This window comes from Ptychodera flava, chromosome 11 (genome assembly GCF_041260155.1).
Source record: "Ptychodera flava strain L36383 chromosome 11, AS_Pfla_20210202, whole genome shotgun sequence".
Lineage (NCBI taxonomy): Eukaryota > Metazoa > Hemichordata > Enteropneusta > Ptychoderidae > Ptychodera > Ptychodera flava.
Window position 1 is genome coordinate 40,507,444 of NC_091938.1, and position 17,102 is coordinate 40,524,545.

The following is a 17,102-nucleotide window of genomic DNA, read 5'->3' on the forward strand; positions in this document are numbered from 1 at the left end:
CACTCTGACGACAGGTTGTTGTATTGACTTTGACATACTTGCATACACTCAGAACAAAAACAAATGTATGAATAAATTAACTCCTTGAATTGTCCTTTAGTGGACGACTTAAAAACGTATAGATCGATGGACACGAAGCCATGCACAACACAGACTGCTAACCCTGCCAATTTAAGCATGTATAATAGAAACCGTAGACCGAGAAGGAGAGAAAACCAGTCTTCGCACAGAAAACAAGCAGAGAGGAAAATTAAATTTCCTGGAACGTCTTGCCAGAATATTGGCTCATTTCACTTAACTTCATTTTGCTTTAAACCTCTTAAAGTGAAATGGAGACTCCCATGTGCTCGATCCCTCAAATAGCTGATATTTTGTCCGGTTTGAGAGTTGCGTTTTTCTTCACTAAGAGAAAGATATGTGTATATTGACAGCTTCACTGGTTCATTGTCAACTGAAGCATGTCACAGGAGCTAGCAGATGCTTGCTAAAGGTTGGGTCTGTAAAAGCTATGTGGTAGGGAGTGTTATAGTGTTGATGAAAACAGCCATTGGGTAACTTCATTAAGAGTCTGACGTATTGTCAAGCCAGCAACATTAGCCGTAAGTGGCCGCTAAGCGCTGCCGAGGTATTGTTCGTCGTTTTGTAGAGGTCAACAAAAGCCATGAAAAGAATCTGAATGGAACATTTTAGAGTGCAAATAGGAGCAAAGCAGGCATTATTAATGCAGCTTTAAACACGGCATTCTTTCTTTGTGAACACTCGACTTGTTTCAGGGTTACTGGGAAAACATCACATTGCACTCAGACTGGCCGTCGCAAGCTCGGTGTCCAGTTCCATTTAAAAACATCACGGTAAGTAAACAACTATATTTCATATTGATTAAATGCCCCTAAGAAAATGAACTTCTATCAAAAGTTATGGTTAGTGATTCCTGCTGTGGACCACATCAACCCCCTACCATTCTATTCAGTGAAAACATCTCAGTATTGAATCGCCACGGATCGCGCCCCCATACATTATGGCATAGTTCTTTATTTTTATTCAACCGCTCATAACAGAAGATTCTTGGCGATTCTGAATAGCTGTAATTAATTGTTGTTGATGACGAATCAATTTGTCCTCATTTGTCACGTGTATCTGTTCCTTTTCTGTGTGTTCTGCAGAATGTCCGTAACTTGTCAGAAATGCGTCGTAGTCACGGACTAAGGTTGGAAGCGCCGCTACACAGCCAACCGTACCGATCATAGATAGCCGTACCTAGCACCGAATGTACACAGGAGACAGTGAAGCGAAACCCGTCAACTGTACAACACATATCTCTTATTGTTAAGATGGCGTGTTCTGTTCCATGGAAGTATTCCACTCTCAAACGGATAATTCACAGGCGCCGTGCGTACATCGCCGGTCTTTCCCTTGTGCTGTTACCGGCGTTGTGGTTTAATATCTTCACACTTTCGCCCCAAGAAAGTTCTAGCTACAGGGAATACCGGCTTTGGTCGTCCGGGATATATCCTGGCAACTCGGCCGTGGAATTTGAAGCTCGTTTAACAAAGCATGTCGCAGATCTACGCCAAGACTTGCAGGAACACCGTCTTCATGTAAACAAATACGAAAACTTCTTGAAACAATTGCAAAGCGAAGCCTTGGAACCAAACATTCGTCGTCTGATGGATGTTGAGTATCGAAGCAAATTCAAGTTTTTCCACGGGAGAAATAAAACGTCACACGCGGACGGAGCTTCTTGGTTGTCAGCGCTCACAACAAAACGCTTCTCGGGCAATGGATGTGAAACTCTGGCAAACGTGACAAAGAGGGAACCTATAGGAATAGGATATACCAAATACGTTGAGAAAGGAATCTACAAAGGGGAAAACTTGGCTATGAAATCCGTCGCATTGAACGGTCACGATATGACTGAATGTAACAACAAATACATGAGCTATGGTGACTGTCTGAAACTGGCCAATTACAAATTACTAAAGGAGATAACCCTTCTCACCCAGCTACAACATACAAACGTTATCAAGGTAATGCGTTTTTAAGCGTTTATCAAATGTATGTGTATGTATATTTCCTAAAGATGGGTTTGAAATGGTGCGCTTTGCATGCTTACGTGGTGTATTTGCAGCATACATGCCTCCAATAACACTCTAATGCTTGTAGTACAGAGAGATGCAATTGATACCCCGTCGTAGACAGAGGCCAACACTGAAAGTGTGGAATTCACTGGGGCGTGCCAAACGCTTTTCTTTGGATAAGCAGCCACACATTTGGCTCTCTTCACTCAATTTCTTCAGAAATTCACAGTAAAATGGATTAGAGCTAAATTAAGGCTTGTATTAGCCTGGTAGTGTGTACGCGCTGTGCTGCCCATGTATTGATCTCAGTGACATAAATGGAGACAGGAACAGCTACCAACTTATACGAAAGGTCAGATCGTCAACAAAGAAATAGCATACAGCGACGTTCTGTTTTACTCAAACCAATGATATACGAGGTGTACTGCCCTACACAGTCCTAGTTTATGCGATGTAAAGACTTCTTGGCCAATATGTAATATTAGTGCGGTTCACAACAAACCATAATAATACGGGGTGAATTTTTGTCAGAAATATTCATCAAAAATGGAATCTAAGAACCGCTTTATTGAGCCGGATGCATAGTCAGTGTTATTTGTCAAGAGTTGACCCAAATCAAACGGCGAGTTTGATGCAATTTTACTGCTGACACTAGGATCATGATTCTGCCATTTAAGACGTGAAATCAGCGTTGCAGGAAATGACCCGTGGGAAATCTATATGTGAGAAAACCTGAAAACGGCGTCATAATCGTCTGTGCTAAAGATAGAGTGTTTTGATATCAAAACAATACATTGACGCTGTAAATATAGCTTTATGACCAGATTTTACCCATTAAGCAAAGAAAGACAAATTGTCTATTAAATTTACGGCCAAGAACACCGATTTTACATTTTTACGACTCACTTAGGAGCGGTAAACTGTGAGTAAATGTTGATTTAATACACCAGAATGACCATTCCAATTTACAGTCACCCATTCGGTCGTTATGTGGCGGTATCTGCTATCAATTACAACCCAATATCATACATAGACTATACCACGGCATAGATAGCGGGTTTGCGAAGTGAAAACACGGCAATAGTGGAGGCTCAAAACACTTGGTTACATTTGTCAAGTGTAGTCCACAAAGCAGTTATAGAATCACGAATTGAGAAATTATGCTTGAAAAGAGACACAGCAATTCTCACATAAATTCAGACTTCAACAGCATATGCTATGTTATCAACAAAGTCTGCACACCTATATTAAATGGTTCTAATTATACGTCTAACAATTGAGAGAAAATAATGAGAATCCATGTTCCCTAAGAAAGCATGTGTAGATCAGACCAAGGAAATTGGGAGTCGGCATATTCTTGATTGCTCTGTGAAGTCAGCCCCAGGATATGTACAGACGGCCTATAATGAATCAAGCAAAGATTTGAATCACTCGTAATATACACAGAGCTAAACGTTGAATAGCGGGATGCCATCTTTACCAGGCTCATATTGTACATGAAATCTCAACGGGTGTTATATGCACTTCCCTCGTCCCCATTAACTGATTACCATCGTGAAAAAAATCACCCAATCTTGGTGATAATTACCATTGATATCGATTATATCCCATTCTGGTGTACCATATAGTTACCCTACATTTGTTTTGAAGTTTAGCGTGCATAGACCTTTTAAAATTCCGACATAATTGAACAACTTTTTGTTTCTACATAGATTTTCTTCTACAGCAGATCACCCGCTGTTTCTAACATTAAAAATAAGAATCGCCCGCGCCCAATGAACAATTTGAGGATGCATACAAAATTCAATCTGGTACTATACTATACTCTGTTTTCTTATCATACTTCTATGATAGAGAAACGTTGAGGGGAATAGTCAGTTTCTACTTGAAATGAGCTATGTGAAAATCAAGAATATCACATATTCGTGTCATCATTTTAATTCGAAGTATAATTATTATACAATTGTGAGGTGTATTTACATCGAAATTTTTGTATGATAATACTGCTATCTTTATAAAGTGCCACTATTGTCACGTGACTGTGACAAATGCAGTCTTCACAAATTGACAATTGCTTACATCACACTGTCATAAGCTATCTTTAAGTTTACTGAAATTTTGACGTATATATCGAGAATTTACATTGACTTTGCATGCTAGTCTGTCAGCAGACACTTAATATGTTTGCTTGTTTATTACCATCCAGGGCCATAATTCACATTGTAAGCGACATTAATTTGACCAAAGCATTTTAAAAGTAAATATGAACGGCACGTGGGGTTAGCTATCGAATAGTCATTATACCCGCTCGGCTGTCAGTCAGTTTAGATAGTCTATACTAGAACAGTCCACGTTGACAGTAATTGCACACAATATACTGTCTTCCAAGACCTTTGGTCATGTATGCTGATACCCTAGGATTATCTGCGATTTCTCATATGTCTCCGCCAGGACTCTTGTCCAGGGCTACTCGGTACGCTTGAAGTAAAGAATAACACTTGCTCTGTAAATTAGGACAAACATTTTTCGTATTCCAGTAAGTGTTCGTTACGGCTTATTTGGAACCAATACTGTTCAGCAACTCTTGGTCGACGATGCAGCCTGAAAAAATGTGCTATCTTCAGAGAAACGTCAACTCTTTCTTTTTTTGACTGAGAGTTGTGATCAATGGTACCGTGCGACTTCCAAATTAGGAATTATTCTAACTATTGTCCTTGAAAAGCATTGATTGCCTGTCCTCGGTTTCGCATATCAAGCATTGCCGACTATTTTGAACCTACAGAATTGATGACATTTCGACAGGGTTAATTGTGAAATCGGTGAAGCGGCCCAGGAATTATTTCTCTCAGAAGAATATAGCCTTAGGCCATGCATTGCAAAGTGCTCATATTACCAATCAATCCCCGGTGCATTGCGCGGAAAATAAGGATGCCAAGTGCCATACAAGACACCACGCACACTCCCCTGATTAGCTACAGTTTAATTTGTTTATTTTAGTTACATCAGGGTACTGGTGGACAATTAGACACTGTTCCTCATTAGAGTATGTCGTCAGCCCATACATGTTTACCCCAATGTCTTTACCAATGCAATGGTTAGGGTTCACGTACTTGAATGTTTTCTTTTTCTTTCAACACAGGTGTCTGGTTACTGCCTTGACGATTCTATAAACAAAGTCACTATCATGACAGAGCTAGGGAGTCCAGTCAATATTATAAGCCTTCTGCAACAGTCTTGGGAAGACAGATTTCGAGTGAGTATAACCTAATTTACATGTCAACATGTTGATTGCTGTGATGGTATATGAAAAAAAGAACCAAGAAATTGAACCCGAAGATTAAAACCACTGTATCCACCGTAGTGGCTCATTAGAAACACGCTAATTGGCAATGGGAATATAGACAGTAGATGCAAATTTAAGGAACACAATTGCATCGTTACAAAGCGACTACCAACAACCACAAGAAACCTAGTTGACAGTTTTGAAAACTGGCCCAATCGTTGTTGTGTTGTTTTTCAAAGCTCGTGTTAATTGTCTCTAATATAGCTTCAAATATGTTTCAACATTCAAAAAGTACTATTTTCACAAGGTTTGGTCTTAAAGTGGTTTGCCATCTACGAATTCGCCCGGCTGTCTTCGTACGAAGACAACGAAAAAAGTGCAAGGTACACAGTCGCTGTTTTATGTAACATCAGCCTGGCTAATGCGGTCAGTTTTATCCAATATGAATCGTTGAACCCCGGACACGTTTACCATTTTAAGTCTATCAACTTTTTTTACACTCAGATGACATGGGTCAAAACAAAATCATTAACTGCTGTGTACTATTTTCAGCCACCAGTCTTCGCCAGCCTGTGTTCAATCAGCTGGTTAAGGAGACTGTTGGTAGAGTTTGCCAGCTTTTGTCTCATTCAGACACCATGCGTCATCTTATTTCAGTCAATGTACTCTGTAACATATATCTATACATTAGGCCAGAGTAGACATCTGGGCCTATCTGCAAGAGCTCGGATATATTTTTCTGTCAGACCAATATGTACACTGAGATGCGTCTGATATAGGGAAAGTCTTTGATGCATTTACCACAAGGCGCTGTTTCAGCTTCAAAATTTCCATTCACACTATGGTACATTCGCAATCTCACACATCTCTATGTTTGACCATCCTGATGCAGGAAGTTATGTCAGCATGGCAACAACCTATCATAGTTCCCATTCGTATCATGTGACACAAGCCATTTACGCAAAAATCCGTATTACAAAATTTGCGTCTCTAGATTTCATGTACTAAATAAGATGACAGCCTCTACATTACTGAACATAGCCCACTGTTTTGATATCTACTATAGAGATCACATAGTTTCTGTTTACATTTTGATCATTTCTATCAGAGTTGATAAAAATTCCATGCACAGTAATTGTGGTCGTCCATCTTTTTTCACGTTCCACGTTTTATCGAGATATTTCAGTGTTAAAATAAACTAGCAAGACACACACGACAGTCTCCACGCAATATCACTGTCACTACTTTCTGGGTACTGATTACCAAACATTACTGAGAGTGTAGAAACCATTACGAGTTTCCACAAGGAAATAAATGTGACAAAATAAAACAAGCAAAAAAGTGTTAAGTCGACAGATAGTACTCGCACATTTTCAATTTGAAGCTGTCTTGTTATCTTGAATCAAAAGGCTTCACATAATGTTTGTGTTAATCTTTCCCCATTACTGCTATCAGGTGTTTATGCGGGGATGGGGTTTGTGGGAATTTTTTCTTATGAGGGACAGGAGCTGTAATCTTTGATGTTTTTTTGTCATTTTTGTTGTGTTAAACAAGTACTTTTTCTTTTCTCCTCTCCTTATTTTGAGATACAAACTTCATTGTCTTTGCAAAAACTAGGTATGGTGTATGCCATTTTATTGTTGACAAAGGAATTCTCGTCTTGAATAACATACAGTTGTCAGCAAGCACATTGGACATTAGAGACATGCAAGTTGTGAGAACAAGTTGAACAACTGGAATTTCAACATAATATTTGGAACGCTAGAAGACGCTGCATTTTACAAACAAAACATTGCATGTTGATAAATGCATACAAATTTACAGCTAGTGTAAGCTGTATTCACCACAAAACAAATTTTCCAGGAAAAATTAGAAATTGGCCGTCTCGGCGTATTTTAAAGTCTGTGGTTATTCCTGTTGAAAACTCTAAGGCAAATTTAATAATTCTCGTTTTCGGGAAAACCACTGATCTATTTCCCGTAGGGTTGACAGCCAGCAAAGACAGTTATTTCAACTTCAAATATTAAGGGTATCCATTGTATTCTCAAAGACAACAATTTTGAGTACCTCGCCATTTTGATGTTGAATTAAAGTGGTTCACTGAGAAAAGAAATGACAAAAATTTAAGATGTTCAAGCTGGAACGATCTGAGGTATTGATCAAGCCTGGCATTTTTGACCTTCCTTACGCAGTGATAGTTTCTACACTGTAAAGTTAAGTGTTAAAGGATAGAACACCAATTAAACGCCTTTTTGTAACACTTTTTGAACGCCTCTAGACGTTCAGAAATTTAACACTACGTGTTCAACCAACGTTCAATTTTTGAACATGCGTGTGCAGATTTTGAACGCTACGTGTTCATCAGACATTATATTGAACACCATAGTGTTCCATATCTGAACACACGTTGCACAGGAAATGTGTTCAAAAAATTGAACGCTTTTACGCGTTCAAAGGGCTGTAACACTTTTTGAACGCATGGACGCCGTTCAACGATAGTGTGTTAAAGGCTAGAACACATGATGCGCGATTGTTGAACACCTTTAATTTTGGGCGTTCACAGGGTGTTCAAGCCTTGAAATAACATTACAGACCATTGATATCCAGTAAAATTATTTTATTCTAAAAATACACGAAACATTTCTAGAGTAAAATACAATAATTTACTGTACAATGGGCAATTAAACATTGCAACTTTGTATGTAATTTGTCACAGGAAAAAAACCAACAGTGTTAACACCTTCCTATCAAAAACATAAGCAATAAAAATCACCATATTGTGGATGACGTTATGTTCATACTTGTTTAAAATGTACAAAAATAATCTGAAAAAGCTCAAATTTGGCATGTTTATTGTGTTGTAAAGTATATGTATGAAATGCATACTCCATTTTTGTAAGATGGTTTCTTAAAGACATTTCCTCTTGTATAGACAATTGTAAATTTTGAAGAAAAAAGAAGTTAGTCAAGGCTTCTCTGGTGCACATGGTATATAGTTGTCCACACTAAAGTAAACACAACATGTCAAGTTGTCAAAGTGTCACAGTAAGGCACAACATGCAGAAAGTGGGAAAATTGGTCCTTAGCAGGGTAAAACCTATTTCCTTGTCCAACAAAGTCCTTCATAAACAAAAAGGTTTGTTTGTTTGTAATATCTTTAAATAAACCCTGAAATAAATGGGTGACATTTCAAAAATATACTTCTCAGAAATTTAAAACATATTCATAAAGACCTTTCAAATACTAGTGTACCCTGCTATTAATTTTAATAAAATCTTTTTACCAAAAATGGTAAAAATCACCCTTAAAATGAAAAAATATACATTTCATCATAACTTGCATATATCACATTCTGGTAATCCCTAATGTCTTAAAAATGTCTGAAATGTCTTTAATGTCCTAAAATAACAACGTTGCAAATTTCTGCATATTTGAACAATCTGAGAAAGACTATCAGTAGAGATCTATGTCCTAAATATCAAAACTATTCGATTAGCAGTTTTGAAATAGATTTTTTAAAGATTTTTTTGACCAAAAAATGACAAAAATTGCCATGAAATATAAAAATTTGAATATTTCATCACAACTAGCACAAATTTGACTAAGGTCATTTTTAGGGACATGTTTACCAAATATTGAAGACGGCAGAAAAGTAGGAGAAGATTTTTACCCTAAAAATAGCAACATAAGCCTCAAAAGTAAAGTAGCATATTCCATCACAATTTGAATATATCTTATTAGGGTCATCCCTTGGGACCTGTAATCCAATATTAAAGGATTCGTACAGGCTGTTTTGAAGAAAAACCTATGGATGTACAAATTTGAGGACATTGCTGCACATCCACCTATTTAGCTGATAGCAAAGCTAAAAACCAGTGTTGAGAGACGTGTTGAGCTACAATACAAAATAATCTACGGTTTGGTAGCACGCTATGATCAACTAAATGTTACAACTGCATAAGCTTTCAAAGACGTGAATTCTCCTTCATCAGATGCAGGGGGGATGAAAAATTGAAGTAGAAAGTGACAGAAAATTCAGAGTGAAAATTTCAGAAAAATCAGTAATTCAGAGTGGACATTTTTACTCTGAATGGTCTGTCGCTTTCAGTTTTAATAAGGGAGACTACACGTCTGTGAAGGCTTATTCTCTGACAACATTTAGTTGATCATAGCATGCTACCAAAGCTTGGATTAACTCAGAACAAACATACAGAAATTTATCAAAATTCAGTTACTGACTCTTGGAAGTTTAATCTACATTAGAGATGAACTGAGGTTCTCAGCTTGTTTCCAGACAGCTACCTGTACACTCATCTTCTTCGTTATCTGTACCACCAGCTTCTATATAACAACTCTTCGATTTTCAGTTAAATCCAACTTTTTACATCCTGAAAAAATGCAACAATAGGTAATATGGCGAGATGAAACTTTAAATGAAAGACAAGAGGCTGATTAGGTTAAGGAAAAGGGGAGACTTTCATATACAGTGCCTCTCTTCAATACTGTTACAAAATATTTGCTGCTTCTTGTCATCAACTGATTAAAATAAAAAAGCCAAACTCCCATATGCTGAAACAATACATTGTATACTCTACGATGTTCAACTGATGTTTTACATGCGATTGTGTCTACTAAAAGACATGTGTTAGCAGTGATTACGCAGCAGTACAATGCAAGGCGTATCGATCGCGCTCAGGTCAAGGGTTATCGCTACAGATGTGTTTTGATGACCCTTGACCCGAGTGAGATCGATCGATAGGCTATGGCCAAAGTACCACTGCGTAGTCACAGCTAATTGTTGGTATAGCAGCCATGAAAGAAAAAAAGGTTTCCTCACGTAGTTAAGCTATTTCAAGGTACAATACTATTAATTTCAAAGGACGATAATATAGATGCTTCAAAAATCTAATACCTTTTACTATTTTGGAGAGGAAACTTACCCTTTCTGGTCTTGCTTCGCACGATCACGACTTCAGGGTGCGCTTATACAAGAAAAATGTCGCAACTTCCGTTTTGATGCATCATGGGAAAGGAAAAGGCACCAAACTTGAACACCAAGTGTTTAGAAGTAGAACGCCTCTTGCACGCCGATGTTAAAATTAAAACGTTCATGGTGGTTTTCTGATTTTCTTTTCTAATTTTTGAACTTTCAACCCGTAATAAACGTGTAAAATTATTTTGTATACTTCCTTTTTAGAAAAAACATGCTTTCAGCAATTGTAGGCCGGAAATATTTTTCACTTAGTGTGAAATTCGTTACACCAAAATCCGTGTACGTTTACCGGACAGTGAAGCAATAGTAAATTTCATATAGCCGCTGTAAAGTAAAAGCACAAAAGACTGTCAATTGTTTCACAGTATTGTAAAATTTCTGTGATGCAGAGTTTTTGAACACTTGAAGGAGATCGTTGTTAACACATAGTGTTCAGATTTAGAACATCAATGTTAATGTCATGAACACTGGTGTTAACAATATGAACACTAGCCGTTCAAATTTGAACACCGACATGTACATTTTGAACGCGTGAAGACGCGTCTAGCGTCCGCTATTTTTATAGTCTATAACCTGATAACAACATCGATTCCCCAACACCATTGCTGTGATGCTTAATGCTATCACCAATGTTGTTGGTTTCTTGACTTCGAATGTGTCGGTGGTTTGGTCATTTCAAAAATTAAACTCAAGGAGATTTCGTTTTGCATAATTTACTGGAAGGTATGTGTTTCATTTTCCAAATTTAAAGCTATAACAAAGCTTAGACTCGCTTTCCTTCATTAGATCTCCCATGGATTAGAGCGACCTGAGATTACAGAAATAATCAAGAGATCCAAGATTTTCTCCTGAATATCAAAGCTTCTTGATTGATTCCACTAACCAGTTTATTAGTTCCTCATTTCATCTGAGCTTCAATTTCTATTCCAGGTTTGTCTGGGAGTCAGTAGTCTGCTTCATCATCTGGCCAAATCTCCCATGGGGCAATTGGGTATTCATGATTTCAAGCTCGCACAATTCGTCACTGTACATGGCGAAGTAAGTAGACTAGACATGACCTTTCACCTTTTATTCCCATGCGAATCCCGTAATTTTTGATGATAATATCTTTCCTGGAGACACGCTTTCACGCATGGTCTCATTTGCCGGAAAACTGTTAGATCTCCTGCCGATATTGAGGAAAGAAACAACACACACCAATGTGCGAATCGGCCGAAACGACAGCTGTCCAAACACTGTATTTTCAATCACGCTATCACTCATGCAATCGAGGGAAGAATCTTTCCAGTCACGAAAATTGGTCAGAATTTGGACTTTTCAAATCAAGGGCCTTCAAATTATTTCGACTTCAATAGTTTATACTAACAGAGCTTCTTCGTTTTCGTTTTTCACTTCGATGATGATGAATTTTAAATTACGTACTGTCAAGATTAATAATTTTTTTTTAAAATCACAATATACCAGCAGAGAGAAAAGTCCAAGATTTATGAGGTCTCTCGTCATTTTATTACAACTCAACTCTCTTTACTTCATCGACGACGCTCTAAATATTGATGTTTTGTATGATCAAATGTTAAGCCCGGGGTTTTGCATCATTCAATTGCTTTCTGTTTCGAGAAAAATAATTTCATCGAAATTTCTTTGATGCATCACAGTAGTACACCCTGCAGGTAAAATGGTCGATTTTCCGTTCTGACGTCGAGGATTAATGCGAACGACATAGAAGATCGTGTTCGCTCCTTGTTTATTAAAATCCCTGCCTCATCATATTCTCTATTTTAGTCAACTTTCAACTTTCAACAATTCTGTACATAGGGCCTACTTGCAATTTCCTTTGTTGTATGTGTATTCTGCACTTTTGTATCAAAGTATTTTGTTGACTAGAGAGTGAAAACATTGAAAAATGCAAAAATTACAGTTGACATAGTGTGGCACTTGTAACGGCAATCTCTAGCTGATTAGGGTTTGTTTGACTCTTACCGACACAGAACCTCGGAAAACAAAAGGACCAGAGTCTACAGCAGACATGTCCATGAGAATTTTTAATATGACCTCTGCTAAAAGATGTCATGAGCAGCCATATTAAATTTACAGATAATTGGTGCATAATACATATCCAAGATCTATAATGACAAAGTCTCTGTTGGAAGTCGTATCGATTCTGTAAGCTCACAATTTAATGGAAATGGAAAATATTGAGTATGGATATCAAGCTGTGATCTCTTCCAAAATAACGGAGTTGTACAATATCTGAATAATGAAGTATGCTAAGGACCATGCACACAATTAGCTACACCCTGATACACACCTTTAGTTGAAGTTCATTTGAATAAATGTTTTTTACATCAAGATCGTAGTAGGTTATCAAGCTTTATTTTTCTCGATCTCGTGGTAGTAACATACAATCAATAAACAATTATCTGATCTACTTTGCATAATTAAGAATTGTATGTGCGATCTTTTTATCCGTGAAACAGATAAAACTGGCAGACGTTGATGATATCGACAATGAAGAACCAGCATGTAAAACGCAACGAAGCTGTGACGAAATAATAGAATCCAAGACGTCCAAAACATTTCACCTTCCATGTGTCAAGGGCAGGTGCCTTGGATTTAACCCACTGATGAATATGTACAATGCCTATAGGTTTTTCTTCAGCTATTTACTTCCATTCGAAGTTCCCGATACAATGAATGCATTGGTTGCGGAAGTCTTAAATAACACAGGTATTTCATTGGTTTAAATTTTAAACGCTACCTTACGTCAACATAGACTTCAATGTAGTCACACACTTTCCAATAGACTCTCTGTTCGAGGAGAGTCAATATTTGTAAACGGTCATTGTTTATGACGCGAAGCGAACGCATGCACATTGGAAAGATTTGCTTGTTCTCTATTGGGAAACTCCTGCAAAGCCGCTAAGAGTAGAGAAAAGAAAAAATACTATGAAGTTTTCGTCCTGCATAATTGTACATTGAGAGAAAGGGGAGAGAGAGAGAGAGAGAGAGAGAGAGAGAGAGAGAGAGAGAGAGAGAGAGAGAGAGAGAGTGTGTCTGTGTGTGTGTGCTATCGAATGACTCTAAATTGAGAAATGAAAATGTGATATTGTTTTGAATTCTATGATTAAGAAAGGATTTAACACTGCGTTTGAATGATATTTCATAATTCCGCATTACAATTTTGTTATGTTTCTATTAATTATCCTTCTCGTTTCACGTTGAAGTACAAGGCAATATTTGATATGACATGTCATTTATATACAGTTATTGATAACTTGTAACCACAAGATATGGCATACGTACTGACGCTGCTTTAGCCATGATCCCGTTTCTATGGAAACGTCAATATCAAATAAATTCTGATTACGTAATGAATTGGATTCCGTATCCTCCTTTTGTGTGATTTGTGTTCCCACTATTTGGAGTTTGAATAGAACAGTGGATAACGCAATGTGTCTGTCACGTGATAGCTGCCATTGATGAATCTATTGGTACGAGTTTTTCAAATGACAAGGACGCCATGTAGTGTTCTGCCGATAGTCGTCAGTGTATCAGGCTATTCTCGGCCATTATAGGGTTATCTAAAAACCGAACATTGCGCAGCAATCTACTAGCACGGGGTCTCTATTAGATTATCTTCAGTTTTTCAACGGTGTTCATCTGTACGGCTCTATAATGGGTTTTTGATGAATGAAAATTACATCTCTGTTATTTATTCATTCAAAAGAAACATCGCGGCGCTTTCACTTTCTTGGCTACAGCAGTAATTTGATTTGCCATAATACCTATGTGACGTCAACATTTATAAAATACAGCTGCTTCAGGGGGTGTGTTGAATGTTTGAGAGTCTAAAGCTTTGTAACAGCGCTCCATTACTTAATTTCGGAATACACTGTACATGCAAATAACATTACCTATTGCTATTTTTCACAAAGAAATGAGCATTAAGCTGAACTTTGAAAGTACCACTTATAAATTGTGAATTCCTGCCATCATTGATGTAAATAGATGATTTATCTGTTTAATTAACTTGTTTTCGTCCATCACAATAATCTTGTCTTTTTTCTTTAGGGTCGTTTTCATGGGACACCAGTACGTTGCTAAACAAAATGGAGAGGATTTTAGATATTTACAAACGAGGGGAATATTTACAGTGGCAACGAGGTAACCAATCAGAAAGACCAGGTATGTCTCTCAACAAAACGGCCTATTTTTTCTGAGTCAAAACGTATAATTTGTTGACTACAAAAGAAGCTATAAACGCATTTTCTCTTCACAATTTGAGTCTGCAACGTTTTGAAACTAGAATAGAGCCACATCTTCTACCTATGCCATTTGAAATCCAGTTAAAAGAAGAGATCACATCTAATCATACAAGATCCAAATTTGAAAGGGATAACACCATACCACACTGTCGTAATATCCTTAATCGTTAGTTTTGACCGGTTTTACATTTTCCTTGCAGAGTACGTTGCGATGCCAGGGAAGGACTTGTCAGGAAAACACGACTATCGCTGTTTGTTATCACATTCTGGAGATGGTTGTACGCTGACTGCTTTCGATCAGCGAGAAGGTGAAGATTTATGCACAAACGATAAAGAATGCCGTGCCTTTGTAATGACGTCAAAGAAAACGTGGTCTGGTAAGGATCCTTGATAAAATTTATTTCACTAAATCCAGGCAAGGGAATCCTTGCATCGCTCGAAAGGGAGGCAAGTAGGCGGCATGGGAAAGACGCAGACATGACTGAAAAGACGGAGACAGAAAGATGCACTGAGTCAGTAGACAGGAACATAATGAAGACAAAGTCACATCATAAAGATATTTAGGCAAGGAAGAAAAGATGTGAAATTGCGATCGTATGGAACTTCATTAGCCAGACTTTTATTTCTTCGTTGAAAGCTGTATTAATCCATTGTTTCATGTTTTTATTTCCTTGCAGGTCGCACGGTTATATACTTAAAGAACAACGTCAGTGAGCCACAACCAAACGCAGACACAACGCTCTATGTGAGGGTCACGTGATGGGGTAGATATCCGAACTCAAACAGAACATATTGAATCATTTCTTTTTCTTAGAAAATTGCCAATGTGATTATGATTGGCAACCAGCAGATCTATCAAACATTCCAGGATCAAAGATTTTATGTTCCTCATTTGCTAATGAAGTATAGTTTACTGCATAAATAGTTTCTTTTCGTTTTCAATGGTTACCATAACGACAAAGCCTGGTATGACGACCAGGCTAACAGGTCTATCGACGATTGGCTAGAATGCATATGGCTACATTTAAGGACGAATCAACGTCTTACAATATGACACAGAAATTAACCAGACAGTGAAGCTGTTGTGCCATTTTGGTTTATGTGAATTTTTACATTTATCAAATAAGGTATCTCACCGTCCAAAAAGAGTCTAGGTCTTTCAAACATCAACTTCAAAATCACTGAAATGTGCTTGTTCCGAATGAGTTCAAATAGCTGTACGATGAAGATAACTGCCTATGTTACCAGGCTAAGATCATCAGAGCTAAGAAGGCAGAGCGAGCAATATTGAGTGTTTGTAATTTTGTTCATGTTTATTGTGATCACTACCAAGATCTTTATTGTTTATCTCAGTGCTGGTCGGTTGTAAATATTTTTAGTTGACGATGTACATAGATGTTTTCTTTTTATGCTACATGACAGTGATAAATTATATCCATAGCTAAGATATAGTATTTTGAAAAACAGTACTTTTACAAAATTGTGTAAAAAAGAAAGTAACCTAACCTATTTCGTAACAAACATTTCAAGGCAAGCGAAAATAAAACATATTGACATAAAAGGCAGTGAGTTACTTTGAGTGTGTTGCACCATACATGTGTTCAGTTACAAAACTAAGAATCAAGAAAAGCTTGACGCTTCAATGTTTCAGAACGTCTATCTTAAGAATGAAAAAGGCAGAAAGTAAAGTGAACCTCTAAAATGTGAATGATGTACAAATGGACTGTATCGGATTCTATCCCATTCTTGGTGCGTTCATCCATGGGTTGACTTACGTATAAGACGAAGGGTAACCTGCAGCCATACAAACAATGAAAGACCATAGATGTGGGATTTTTTGTGAAAATAAAATAAATATTCTCTAGAGGAAATTAAATGGACTGATATTTAAATGGGTGTAGTACTTTGCTAGTCATCAAACAACTGAAATTCGAGCCTTGGTAGCGTTAATTTTCCCCCAAGCAGAAAGTTATATTTAAACAAATTTTGTTGACAATTTGTATTTTCTTTGAAACTTCACAAGCCTTCATGCATTTTAAAAATTTGAAGCGCATAGCACAGTGCTATGGATGACAGATAGATCAAGGTGTACAGTTATCGCATGCAATGAGAGTCATGATAAAATCCAAACAACACCTAAACAATGTCTATGTCATGGCAATCCACACTAGACCGTCCGAACAAGATAAGCTTATGCACCAGTACTTTAGATAGTATACCAAGAGACTGTCACTGTACAGTTGTTGATGTGTAAAAATAACATGTTGACGTCAAGTTTAGGTTTAAAAGATTTAACTGCCCATAAATTAATTTTGTTAAGGTATCCTGATCAAGACATCCATATCAGTTTCCTAAGACCACACCATTTTGTTGTCATAGAAACCGGACAATATTCATCAATAGCTTTCGTCTGGTTCCCACCAAAGGATGACATATACGCATTCAAGTTTAACTATTGTTACAATCACTATCACCATGGTATC

General features: G+C 37.4%; 1 protein-coding gene across 1 annotated transcript; it reads left to right on the plus strand.

Moving 5' to 3' along the window:
- Positions 1 to 435: 435 nt before the first annotated feature.
- LOC139144280 (extracellular tyrosine-protein kinase PKDCC-like) lies at positions 436 to 16,183 on the plus strand. The gene is made up of 8 exons (XM_070714950.1): positions 436 to 851; positions 1,164 to 2,027; positions 5,218 to 5,331; positions 11,285 to 11,392; positions 12,832 to 13,081; positions 14,426 to 14,539; positions 14,820 to 14,996; positions 15,297 to 16,183. Exons 2-8 carry the CDS (start codon positions 1,332 to 1,334, stop codon positions 15,377 to 15,379), a joined length of 1,542 nt encoding a protein of 513 aa, XP_070571051.1. The 5' UTR covers positions 436 to 851; positions 1,164 to 1,331; the 3' UTR covers positions 15,380 to 16,183.
- The last annotated feature ends 919 nt before the right edge of the window (positions 16,184 to 17,102 follow it).

What these genes read in the sequence shown, in the direction of transcription:
- LOC139144280 (XM_070714950.1), top strand. Translation starts at nt 1,332, where the DNA reads ATGGCGTGTTCTGTTCCATGGAAGTATTCCACTCTCAAACGGATAATT. An exon ending in AACATACAAACGTTATCAAG is followed by an intron (nt 2,028 to 5,217) that starts GTAATGCGTTTT and finishes CTTTCAACACAG; the next exon opens with GTGTCTGGTTACTGCCTTGA. An exon ending in TAACCAATCAGAAAGACCAG is followed by an intron (nt 14,540 to 14,819) that starts GTATGTCTCTCA and finishes TTTTCCTTGCAG; the next exon opens with AGTACGTTGCGATGCCAGGG.